Genomic DNA, 13650 nt, shown 5'->3' on the forward strand with positions numbered 1-13650 from the left:
GTTTTTGTTTTGATTTAATAAAGTTTTGTGTTAACCCCTTCACCGCCTGCCTGCATTTGGGTTCTTTCACCACGATCGTGACAGAATGACCGACCTCAATCAGAACCCAGCGGGCAGCAAGATGGACGGCACGGCGTCGTCCTCACGGTCCGCTCAAGCCCGCTTGCTACTAGGTTTCCGCCAGGGGAACTACGGGAATCGGGAGTTCGCCGGGGCATTCTCGGCGGTGGCTGAGACGGCTGAGTTCAACGAGGCAGAGTTGAAGACAATCTTCAACTGCTGCCTCACTCAGCGCCTCACCCCGTCTGAGAAGAGGCTGCTGGGTCCCCTAGGGTTTGCGGCAATGGTCAGGTTCGTGGCCAACCGGGACGATCCCGGGGGTGGGGTTCCACGTGGGACTTCCACCTCGCGGTCGATCACGCCGGAGGGCCTCGACCTGACTGCCGCTGCCCGGGGGGACTCGGTACCCTCCGGCTTGAGCTCCACGGTCCACGTTCACTCTGGTGGCGCCGGTAGCGAGCGGAGGGAAGGGATCCGGGGATGACTTCGGCTGATTCCTCCCTGCGGAACTCCTCCGGTCCCCACGGATTCGCCAAGGTCGGCTATGGATCCGGTGGTGCGAGAAGGAGGGAGAGGCGCAGCGGAGGAGGTCCAGCGGTGCCGGCATCCAGTCCGGTGCAGCCGGCATCCAGTCCGGTGCAGCCGGCTCCAGTCCGGTGCAGCCGGGTCCAGTCCGGTGTCCAGCCGGGTCCAGTCCGGTGCAGCCGGCGTCCAGTCCGGTGTCAGCCGGCTCCAGTCCGGTGCAGCCGGCGCCGTCCGGTGATCCAGCGGCATCCCAGTCCGGTGGTCCAGCCGGCGTCCAGTCCGGTGCAGCCGGCATCCAGTCTCGGTGGTCCAGCCGGCGTCCAGTCCGGTGGTCCAGCCGGCGTCCAGTCCGGTGTCCAGTCCGTGTCCAGTCCGGTGTCCAGTCTGGCTGTCCAGTCCAGTGTCCAGCCTGGCGTCCAGTCCGGCGTCCAGTCCGGCGTCCAGTCCGGTGCAGCCGGCTCCGTCCAGTGTCCAGCCGGTGCACCGGGCAGCGGGTCCAGTCTGGTCCAGTCCGGTCCAGCCGGCATCCAGCCGGTGTCCAGTCCGGTGTCCAGTCCGGTGTCCAGTCCGGTGCAGCCGGCATCCAGTGCGGTCAGCCGGGTCCAGTCCGGTGGTCCAGCCGGCGTCCAGTCCGGTGGTCCAGCCGGCGTCCAGTCCGGTGGTCCAGCCGGCGTCCAGTCCAGTCGCGCTGAGTCGGTGCAGCCGGCGTCCAGTCCAGGTCCGAGTCCTGTCCGTGTCCAGTCCGTGTCCAGCCGTCCAGTCGTCCAGTCCGGTGACCAGCCGGCGTCCAGTCCGGTGATCCAGCCGGCGTCCAGTCCGGTGATCAGCCGGCGTCCAGTCCGGTGCAGCCGGCGTCCCAGCCGGCGATCCAGCCGGCGTCCCAGCCGGCGATCCAGCCGGCGTCAAGCCCTGCCAGCCGGCCTTCCAGCCGGTCCCTTAGTCCGGCAGCCAAGCGGCGCCCCTGGGAACCCCCAGGGCCAAAGACTGTCCCCCCAGGACTCCCCCTAAGTCCCCTAGGACTCCGCGCCCTCGAGCGCAGCCGGGGACTGGGACTTTCACCCACCCCCATGGACTGCCCCCTATGGGCCCTTTGTTTGGCCCCACCCCCCCCTCTCTTGTTTGCTATTTTTGATGTCCCACCCAAGTCCTGTTGTTGTCTTGTCATGTTTGCCCTTGATTTTGTTTTCTTTGTTTTGCCTTGTCCTGTCTGTCTCCCAGTCTGTCTTGTCTCGTCCGTCTACCCCTTGGTGAGCACCTGGAGGTGCTCATTAAAGGGGGGGCTTCTGTCATGGCTCTGCTTCATTTAGTCATGTTTTTCTTGGTCCTGTAGCAGTCATGACAAAGCCTTTGGTTATGTGTGGAGAGAAACATATTATTGTCCTTTTGACAATAATATACGTTCTCTCCAGTGTCTCGTCTCTGTTCCCGCCATCTCGTTTCCTTGTTATCTTTCCCTGAGTGTTTCATTACCCACACCTGCCCTGTGTCGTTATCCCTCGTTTGTCTTACCCTATATAATACCCTCATGTTTCATTGTCTTGTGTCGGTCATTGTATGTGTTTGGTGCCTGTACTGTGTGTTCCTGTACTGTGGTCGTGCTCTTGTCCGAGATCCTGTTCCTTGCCTGTTTGTCATCTGTGAGTTTGGTGTCCTGCCTTATTTTTCCCCTCCGTGTTTTTAAGACGTTGTGTCGAGTTTATTTTGTTAGTCTTTTGCCCCCTCGTGGGAAGTGTTTTGTTTTGTATTCCTCCTTTTTGTGCCTTAGTTCATAGTTTCCGTTTCATTTTTAGTCCTGTCTTTGTTACCCCCTTGTGGGTGTTTTGTTTTGATTTAATAAAGTTTTGTGTTAATCCCTTCACCGCCTGCCTGCATTTGGGTTCTTTCACCACGATCGTGACAGTTTTGTCTGTTGCGTCTCTGTCTTTAGGTTTTGTCGAGCACATGGCGTTGTTTTGACAGCTCACTATGTGCTCGGAGTCCACGTGTGTGTCTGCTCCTCTTGTTATCCGCTCATTATCTCACAACGGTTTCCACTCTCACTGTTATCTGCCTCTCTATTTAACTCCCTGTGTTTTTCTGTCCTGTGTCAGACCGTTAGTTGTCGTAACTACCCTGACTGCCATGTCTAGTTAATCTTGCCTTGTCATCTTGATAGACTCACATAGTAATTACTCTTGTCTTGTTTAGGCGCCAGGGCTGTTAGCCATCTGCACGGTGTTCTGTCTCTTCTGTGTCCTTTGTTCGCTGCTCCGACGACCACGGCTCTTGCTCCCTCCTCGAGTGTGGATTCCTCATTCTCTCTGATCGAGTCTCTCGGTCCGGCTGTGGATTTCTCCTCCTTTCAGGACCCAGGCTCCGGTAGCGGCTCTCCATCCTCACTGCGGCAGCCCCCCGGCCAGCTGCGGGAGAGCACGTCTCGTCCCTGGTGGATTCTGTCTGATAATTAGTCCCCGCCTCTGCTCATTGTCACCACCTGATGCACTAAGTCATCTGTGTGACTTGACTAGTTTGAGATATGTTTGACACTGTGCTTGTGAGAGTATCTGGTTAACTGCAGTTTTATTGAGTAAATACTTAACAATGGTGCTGAATGAATGAATGCTGAATTTGCATATGGTTTGTCTTAAAGCATATTCAAAACACCACATAGACATAAATTAAAATTATTTTCACCCCAGGGGGACTTTAAAGAGAAGACAGGTATATCTCATCATGCCATGTGAGTTCTAGATGCAAATGTATGTTTCAGGAGTTCAGTTTAACATTTTAACTGAAACACTTTAAATGACATTGTGTCGTGACATATTACAGTCTTGAATTATCTTACCAGTTTATGTGTTTGTCTTTTATAGAATGTTGGTTCTGCATAAGTAATCTCCTCTTCACCGGTCTGAACTGCTAACAATAATAACAGATATGTTTAATTGTAGTAAAGGGTAAATATACTCATTCTTTATTTACATAGCTGTATCTTACCCTGTTGTTGTGTGTTTGTGTATTTCCTGCAGATCCAGAAGATCATAAGTGCAGTTACAATCATCACACATCCAACAACAACACAACAGATCACAACTTTTTGAATGAAGGTCAGCACTGTTAAAGTTTAAAACAGAAGGCAATAAATTCTAAGCAATTTTACTGTAAAATATGGTGATATATTAATTTATTCATCAATTGTAAACTTTTCTGGAGTAAATGGTTTACAGTTAAAAGCTATATCAAATTTAGCAAAGCACTACATGTATGGCAACTGAAATCAGTTAAAGGCCCACTGAAATGCCTTGGAACGCGCAGCATTTTTAGGGGTCAAGCCACGAAGTGGAGTAGACACCTATTGCTTCCATTAGTGTTCCTATTATTATTTTGCTTCTTCTTCTGCCATGGAAGTCTATGGCAGCCCATAGAACCATACATGGGAAAGTTGTGAAATTTGGCACACACATAGAGGACAGTCTGATCTGCTAACAGGCATGGCAAATGTGGAGTCTCTAACCCAAACTCCACAGCGCCACCAACAGTCCAAACTTCCACATACGGTTTTGCCTATAACTTTTGAACTTTATAAAAATTATTTCTCTTCTGAACCCTTGGCTCATGCCGATTCGAATGCAATCGCAAAGAGTTATTAGAAAATTTTCGATAGGCCAATAACGTATTGCTACGAAACTTGGCAAGGTTCCTCAAGGTCAAGATCTGAGAAGTCTTGTAAAGTTATAGGCCAGCGTCCCCTAGTTGTCAACGGATATAATTAAATTTATTAAAATGCTTATAACATGTGAAAAAATCAACATAATGGTATTCAATTCACAAGCAGAGTTGTTTGATATCAGAGTTGTCATATTCCGACATACTTCCTGTCCGCCATATCGAATTATATAGAACACATACTTTTTCATCCTCCTACAAAACTTTGGTACGTAGCATCTTGAGATAGTACTGACAAAAAGTTATTAAAATATTTTTGATTGATCGAATGGTTCTCGTATACAGCGTCAATGAGTTCTAAGGCGAGCACGCCAAAGGGTCATGTGGCTGTATCTTCGCGACACTTTTGTGTATTGACACGAAACTTGGTATGCATCATCTTGTCTGCCTCATAAAAATTTGGTGACAGAAAAGTTATAAGTAATTTTCTTTGTTCTAACTGCGTTTCCCTGTGTTTTTATACTTGATTTTCAAAACGTGATCATCTTACATGTCCAAAATATTTCCTCAGTCTGGCATTGTGGGTGTCGCCCATTAGAAATTTTGTCGTAAAATGCAGTATTTTACAAACGCAACGGCAAATGTCTACGTGACTTGGTGTAGTTCATCAAGGTCATGTTCTGAGATGACCTGTAAAGTTATAGGCCAGCGCCCCGTAGTGGTCATCTGACATGTCCAAAATATTTCTCTTTGGGCCATTATTGGGCTTGACCTCATAATTGCTGCTTGCAGCTATATTTTGATATGTTGATGTTATTTCAACTGAAAAATGCAGAGAGCGTGAGGCTGAGGCATATCAAGTTACCCTGCCAACTTTTAAAATAACCAATAGCGTTTCGTTTACGTCACAGTCAGCCTTGCAAAGCTATATTTAACAGTGTGATACGCCACAGTGGTGTAAAAGTCTATTGGAAAGAATAGGAAGATCAGTGTTACCAGTGATGTGTCATTTGAAGCTTGTTATTGACGTTGGTGAGTGACACTGGTGTTTGTCTTCTCCTTTACTTATCAAGGCTGCGATGTCCGATCTCTTCCATAGAACCTTAACATACAACACTCTGTGTAGACTGGAAACGGGTCAGATACGTTTTGTTTTCTCAGCGGATTTGCACGCATGATCGCGCAAATGATCAGCTCTGTGCTACCGTGTCTCTGAACCGGAGGACACTCACGTGACATTGACGCAAAATTAAGACTTTAATGTTAATGTTTACACTGGATCATCCCCTATCTCCCATCTAGTGCATTATGCATCATTCACCATGTAGGACATAAAGAAGGACGCGGCGACTTTACACGTCTTCACTACAAAATTTCAAATGCTATTAGATTATTAATGATAATCTTAAATCTATAATTTACCTTATTAGTAAGTGTAGGAGCCAAACTTTGTTATGGTGTGTTATTTCCATTGTAGCCACTGAGTGGTGCTGTTAACACGGTGGTGCATTTTTGTATTTAAGTGACTTAGCTACTGTTGTAAGGCAGGTGTTTGACCCGGAAGGGCAAAAAGGTTTTTACCGCATTCGCACAAGTAACTCGTGGACATTGTAAGATTCATATGTTTGTAAGTACATTGGATTTAATTGGAATATGCACGTTGGTGTGGAGCCAATAAAATGTATGGTGATGCAAAAGAGAAATGGTCTGTTCGTTCTTTATGGAAACAACAAAGAAGCAAACAACAGTACATGAGGAAAGCGCGTAAATTTACCAATCCCGGGATTAAACAACTCAGTATCTTAAAGTTTTAGACGTAGCTCATACACTAAGTTTATTTATTTTATTTAGCCTTGTTGTGCAAGTTCTCTGGACCTTGTGCAGAGGCAGCAGCTTTTGCCAGAGGGGAACTGGAATCCCCTGGTTGGGCCTGGGTTCTCCTGAGGTTTTTTTTCTCCATTAGAGTTTTGGGTTCCTCGCCACCGTTTGCATACTGTTTTTGCACTATCTGCCTGACCGGGGGGGCTGCTTTAGAATCTTAAAGTTTTACTTAATTAATATTGCATATAGGAATTTATAGTCTGTTTAATATTTGACCTGTGCTTCTCTCTCCTTTATCTTAAATGTGTGCTTTTCACTGTGTGCGTGTGCGTGTGCGCGTGTGTGCATGTCTGTGTGCGCATGCGCGTTCTGTGTGTGCGTGTCCGTGTGTGTGCGCATTTGTGTGTGTCTCTATGTCTATGTGTGTTAGTACGTGTGCATATTGTGTGTGTGGAGTGTTTTGTGTGTGGGTGTGTCTGTCTTCTGTTTTCACCTTTTTCTTGTTTTTGCAGGTACAACTTTAATTGTTTTGCTTGTAGTCAATGTGTCTCATGTACAGCTGCTTTGTAACAATGAAAATTGTAAAAAGACCTATATAAATAAAGTTGAGTTGACTTAAATGTGCAAACAAGTGGCTGATGATTATGAGCCTATGATGACGAGGCGCCACTTCTGCAGCTCTTCTAGTGAAGGGGGTGGGACTCTTCCAATTCTAAAGCAGATTTGATTGGACAAGAACTTTGATGAGAGGATGAAGTGTATCGTGATGTCATGGAATTTCTAGATTTGTTTGCGCGCAAGTGCTAGACTGTCAATTTTGAACACTTATATCTTCTAAATGGGAATTTTGTCACACGTAGGAGCATATCAGTTTATTGACGTCCTTAAGGCAAACTTATTTTTAATAAAAGGAAAAAAGCTTTTTGATTTCACTGGGGCTTTAAGGAGTTTCATTTAATTGTTTCAAATTTGTACTTGTTGTCAGTTACGTACATTAGGATGTGCCATAATGCCTAAAACATGACTATTTTGTTTTAACAATAAGTAAAAGATCTGTTCCATACATTGATATCATACTGACTCACCTGCACACGTGTGACAGAGTTGAGTGATGTGTAGATGTTGTGTGTGGTTTGTGATGGGATTGTTGACCACACATCTGTATGTGTTTGTGTCCTGATATTCCACCTCCAGAGGTAGAGAGAGTCTGATGTTGAGATCAGACACACTGATGCTGGACAATAAACTCTTTCCTTTGTACCAGGAGACGCTCACATCATGTGACACATTCACCACTGAACACAACACACAACAACATGATGATGAAGATGATGAAGAACATTGAGAAGAGTCTCTGGAGATGACGGGAACAGGCAGACGGGCTGAAAAAAAAAATGCAAACACCAAATATTTGGTAACATTTACAGCATACAGTGTTTAGCCAACAAAAAGTTTGAAGTAAAATTCTGTATGTTAAGAATTCCAGACTGACTGTTTAAATACAATTATCAAGTTGCATTATGTGCCTTAAAACACAAAGATCAAACAAACCTGAACTTGGATGACAGAGGTGAGTGATGTTGAGATGTTGTGTGTGGTTTGTGATGGGATTGTTGACCACACATCTGTATGTGTTTGTGTCCTGATATTCCACCTCCAGAGGTAGAGAGAGTCTGATGTTGAGATCAGACACACTGATGCTGGACAATAAACTCTTTCCTTTGTACCAGGAGACGCTCACATCATGTGACACATTCACCACTGAACACAACACACAACAACATGATGATGAAGATGATGAAGAACATTGAGAAGAGACTCTGGAGATGACAGGAACAGGCAGACGAGCTGAAAAACATATTTGAAACAAATTAAATGAACAACAAAACAAACAACTATGTTTTTTATTTATTGCATTATTAATACATGATTAGGATATTTCTCAACTCACCATAGACAGTCAGATTGAAGTGTCTGATGAGGACAGAAGGTTTTCTGGTGATCTCTAGATGATAAAGTCCAGTGTGTTGAGTTGTGATGTTTGTGATGATGAGAGATCCAGTCTGAGAATAAAACTATAAATGATTCTTCAATCTCTCATTAATAAATGATGTTATATTGACTTCTATGTTGATTTCAGCTATAATCTAATCTGGACTCTGAACACCAAACATCCACTCGAACACATCATGTGTGTGTAGTTCAGTATCAGTGTGTAGAGTAACAGAATGTCCCTCCATCACTGACACTGACTTCACTTCATCACCAAACACACCTGAACAACACAAACAGATATTGCCACTGTAAAAGGTGTAAAGCGTTTATTAAAACTGAAATCTATCTTCAAAGCACTATGTATTTCAATAATTAGTGTAAGGATGGAAAAGCACAAATAGACCTTAAATAGAGCTAAAATATTCTTCAAAGTATAAAACTAGAATACATTTAATAGTAAATAGGCTACTTTAAAACCACGAAGTAAAGCAAATTACACTATGCGAAAGCGGACTGTGAAGAAAGAAGTGAATGCGTAAAAACGTAAACTATCACTTACCGTCTAAATGCCACAAACAACAATGCAGAAGAACTATCACAAGAGTCATATTCTGCAGCAGTGTGTGTGAGAAACGCGTCATTTATAACATCGACATTAATGTGACAGTGAAGTTCAGTGAATGCCTTTATCCGCGTCCGCCCGCCACTACAGCTGCATGCGTGAACGCGCACATGCGCGATGTGTCTCTCTGCGCGAAGAGGAATTTGTCAAGATACGGTTACAAAAATAAAAATTAAATAACACGTGACACAGGTGAGAGTGTGGAGCTATAGCATAAAAGACCTTTGTACGTTTGAGTGCAAATTAAGATCCCTGATATTTAAATGTAGATTTAGGCTCTGAGTCAATGTGAGCAGAGATTGTTCTATCTCTACTGGAGACACATGACTTTGACATAATGATGAAATTAATGTTTCTCATTAACGTCTTGTTGATCAGTCGTGGGCTTTAATCATTCACACGATTATATCTGATCTAGTTTAGGATTATAGTTTAAAAGAGTACCAATGTATAGCTAGGGTTTCTGTTTGACCTCTGGCCTGCGAAGTGACTGATTTTTCATTGTTTTATTTCTCCGTAAAGTACTGGAACAGAAGAAACTTTTCCCCAGAAGACTCAAACCAACCATAAACACAAATTAATAGACGAGTTGTTTGTCCAGACCACATGTGTGTTGAGACCACAGCAGTTTCACTTTGACCTGTCACTTCATTCTACATAACCTAATAAAAACACATCAGACGTTTTGTTGGTCTGATTCAACCATGTGTTTAAATCACATTTTGTTTAAGAATCACAATCACTTTTTTTTGCTAATGTTTTTTAAGATTAACTTTTGGAGGCCTCATAATAATGTTATTTTAGTTTATTACTTACAGTCTTCACCACAAATTCAGTCAAGATTGATGGTGTTTGCTGTTGTGATGACACTGACTGAAATATTTTTTTCGTGATGACGTCTATCCGGTTGTCAAGTGGTGACGTAAGGAAAACCGTTTCTAGGTCCAAGCATCTATTTCAAGTGGGGCTACAGCTTAAACAGCTGTTTATGAGCACTGTTTACTCACGTCACATATTTAAGCGGAGCATTTATTAACTCACAGTATACACTACAGTCTCCAGGCTTACGGAAATCATGATTTGAATAAATTATGAAAAATTAATCACTGACTGGCCATGTGGGACTTCGATACGAAGATAAAGGTTAAGATCGTGGTTTTCCGATAGTTTTACAGCTCTCCATGAGCGGCATATATTAGCATTATTTTGTTGTTTGCCTATAGCATCTTCTTGAGCTTTTGGACCCGGAAACAGTATATGACCTTCCATATATGGTGGTGTGTGATGTCAGGCTTAACAACTGAATATTAAAGAGCTGTACAGCTAAAAATGATCTTGCTTTTAGAATATATGTTTTGAAGCAGCTTTACAGAACATCATAACGTAATGTGACGTTATGGGCCTTTAAGGCAAGGCCAGGCAAAAGAACTGTCATTAGTGCATAGAAAAACCTTAAATAAGCTTAAATAACATTTGGATTATTTTATAAAGGCAATAGAGAACAATTTCATAAGAAAAACTGTTTAAAATTGATTGACAAATATATCCTTAAGAAATAGCAAGACCAAAGTCATTATTCAGATCAGAGTTCAATGGTGATTCTCATCAGGATCTGATGTCATAAACCAACACAGAGACAGTAGCCACACCCACTACAGCAGAGATGACCAATCGGATCACAGCTTCAGTAAAACCACAACTGTGGACGCCAACTGAAGGACAGAAAAATATTTAAGAGATTATTTTGTGTTCTCACATAGCAACAGTAAATCTAACAGGCATAACAACATTTAAAACGAAGAAGCAAAATAAATGTAATAATCACATGTGACTCACCTTCAGATGTGTGACAGAGTTGAGTGATGTGTAGATGTTGTGTGTGGTTTGTGATGGGATTGTTGACCACACATCTGTATGTGTTTGTGTCCTGATATTCCACCTCCAGAGGTAGAGAGAGTCTGATGTTGAGATCAGACACACTGATGCTGGACAATAAACTCTTTCCTTTGTACCAGGAGACGCTCACATCATGTGACACATTCACCACTGAACACAACACACAACAACATGATGATGAAGATGATGAAGAACATTGAGAAGAGACTCTGGAGATGACGGGAACAGGCAGACGAGCTGAAAAACATTTGTGACGCAAGAATCAAAACAGATGAACAAAAAATGAAATCACAAACCCAAGTTTATTGTGATCTGTGAGTTTGTCTCATAACACACAGAAGACGATGTCAGACCACATTAACTTTATTTATTTATTATTTCTTTCATTTTCCTATACTATGATGATTATATAACCTGCCTATGAAGATGTAAAGACCATCCTGTGATGATATAATCTTGACATCTTCAATATTGACTGAGTAAGGCCATCATGAACTCATCGTGACATTAATGGTTCAAATCAAACTTTGAGGTTCATTATCTCAGTTAGATTCTGAGACTTGGGTTTCACAGTCTGGGTCACATATTTCAATCTTAAAGAAACTCAACTCACCATAGACAGTCAGATTGAAGTGTCTGATGAGGACAGAAGGTTTTCTGTTGATCTCAGCTTTATAAAGTCCAGTGTGTTCAGTTGTGATGTTTGTGATGATGAGAGATCCAGTCTGATCATATATCTGTAAATGATTCTTGAATCTCTCATTGTTAAATGATGTTATATTGGCTTCTGTGTTGAATTCAGCTATAATGATCTCATCTGGACTCTGAACACCAAACATCCACTCGACCACATCATGTGTGTGTAGTTCAGTATCAGTGTGTAGAGTAACAGAATGTCCCTCCATCACTGACACTGACTTCACTTCATCACCAAACACACCTGAACAACACAAAACAGAGACAAATATTATGAGGCTGAACTAAATTTTAATACGTTGATGTGATCCACGTGTGCATTTTTTGGTGAATATTGCAGCTAATTCAAATCCTTTAAGTTTAGACAGCGATTGAAAGAAGTGAATGCATAAAAAATGTAAAAGAAATCACTCACCGGTCAGATGCCACAAACATGAACACAGTAAAACGATCACACAGATCATATTCTCCATCAGTGTGAGAGAGAAACTGAGCGTCTCTTGTGATGTGACAGGAAATATCTGTAAATGTGTTTCTCTTCCCCTTAATACAGCTGCTCACATGAATGTGCATGCACATGAACCTGCTTGATCACTTTTGCTCTGAAACACAGAGAGAGGAAGAGACTTTACCAAACGCGCGCACGCACACACACACACACACACACACACACACAGCCAAGAAACTGTTAAGTGTTAGGAATAAAAAAACACAAATGCGGTGATTGTTAATGTCTATTTAGGCTACATGTGTCACGTTTCTGTTATGTTTTAGTTCTGGTTCGTGTCTGTTCATTCCTGTGTTAATTAGTCGTCATTAATTCATCAGTTTCACCTGTGTTCCATTAGTTCATTAGTTCCCTTTGTTTGTTATCTGTATTTAAACCCTGTGTTATAAGTTCGTTGTCGGTTATTGTATTGTGTTTCATGTGCTTATGGTTTTCGACTGTGGATTTATTCAAAGATACCCTCTTGGATATTCTCCTTTGTGCATTTATTGCTACAAATCATCTCGTGACAACATGAGAATCTATTGAAAGAATTTTGAGATCTAGCTGAGCAAAGAGATTTGTCTTCCTCGTCAACCTTCCATTGACCAGCTGAATCACTCTCGTTATTGTGTTTTATTAAATTTAAAAATATTTGACACTGTAACTGTTAATTGCTTTCATGACCTGTTTTGAAATATCATCTTTTATCTAAATCTTTACTTGAAGCCATCTGTGATGAGTGAGAATCAGTGTGACCTCTGACCTGTGTCAGTAGATGAGTTTGGAGTGAAGTGCATAAAGATATGAGTGGAAACTTTTAATCAGATCAACTACACACACAAACTGACCACAAACACATTAATAGACGTGTTATTTGTCCACTGAACAGATGAGACCACACGTGTGATGAGACCACAGCAGTTTCACTTTGACTCACTCATCTGTGTCACACTTATTCTGTGTTAGTGGAAATTCATCTAGCTGCGTTCCCACCAAATGCAAATGAAGCGTCAAAGCATACTATGGCGTTATTTTAATGACAAATGTCGCGAGCGCATTATTACAAGGCGAGAGTGCATTCTTGTCATACGAGCGCGCGAATCTCTCCGCTCGCACGCCGATTTCCTTTGCTCGTGCACAAAACTGGACGCGCGCTTTCAATTATACGCTGCTCTCTTATGTGTTTTCTCTCCTCTCGCTCAGTGAGCGTGTGCGCACTCAAAATGCGTGCCGTGCGTCCACGAATCCTTTGGTGCTCTTGCTCTCGAGAGGTCCTCCTGTGTGTTCCAGGCATTATAGGCTGTCAAAAGTAGTCAACCAATCAGGGATAGGCTTCCACGGCGGGCCAATGAAAATGCGACAACTTGTATTCTACTCGCCGCGGGAGTTCTGTTCATTCATTCATTCTCGTAAGTGTTTACATTCCTCCGCAAGCGCACGTGAGCTCAGCTTTACAGAAACTCGCTGATCAGATCACAGACACAGAACAACAATTTTTAATTATTCTCGGGGACTTTAATAAAGCAAATCTCTCCCGCGAACTGCCAAAATACAGACAGCACATCACATGTCCCACCAGAGACAGTAATATATTGGATCACTGTTACACAGCAATAAAGGATGCATATCACCCTGTTCCACGAGCAGCTTTAGGACTCTCTGATCACTGTTTGGTTCATCTTATCCCGTCCTACAGGCAGAAACTTAAATCTGCAAAACCTGTATTAAGAACTGTTAAAAGATGGACTATTGAAACAGAGCAGGATTTACAAGCCTGTTTCTCTCTCACTGATTGGACTGTTTTTGAAGCTGTTGCCACCGATCTGGACGAGCTGACAGAAACTGTAACTTCATATATCAGTTTCTGTGAGGATATGTGCATCCCTACCAAGTCTTATCT

General features: G+C 43.0%; 1 protein-coding gene across 1 annotated transcript; it reads right to left on the minus strand.

Moving 5' to 3' along the window:
• Positions 1 to 10273: 10273 nt before the first annotated feature.
• LOC130548555 (natural killer cell receptor 2B4-like) lies at positions 10274 to 12547 on the minus strand. The gene is made up of 4 exons (XM_057325394.1): positions 12514 to 12547; positions 11178 to 11504; positions 10505 to 10801; positions 10274 to 10380 (listed from the first exon to the last, which is right to left on the minus strand). The coding sequence occupies exons 1-4, from the start codon at positions 12545 to 12547 to the stop codon at positions 10274 to 10276; spliced, it is 765 nt and encodes a 254-aa protein (XP_057181377.1).
• Positions 12548 to 13650: the final 1103 nt, after the last annotated feature.

The sequence above is a fragment of the Triplophysa rosa genome, linkage group LG25, assembly GCF_024868665.1.
Source record: "Triplophysa rosa linkage group LG25, Trosa_1v2, whole genome shotgun sequence".
NCBI classification, from domain to species: domain Eukaryota; kingdom Metazoa; phylum Chordata; class Actinopteri; order Cypriniformes; family Nemacheilidae; genus Triplophysa; species Triplophysa rosa.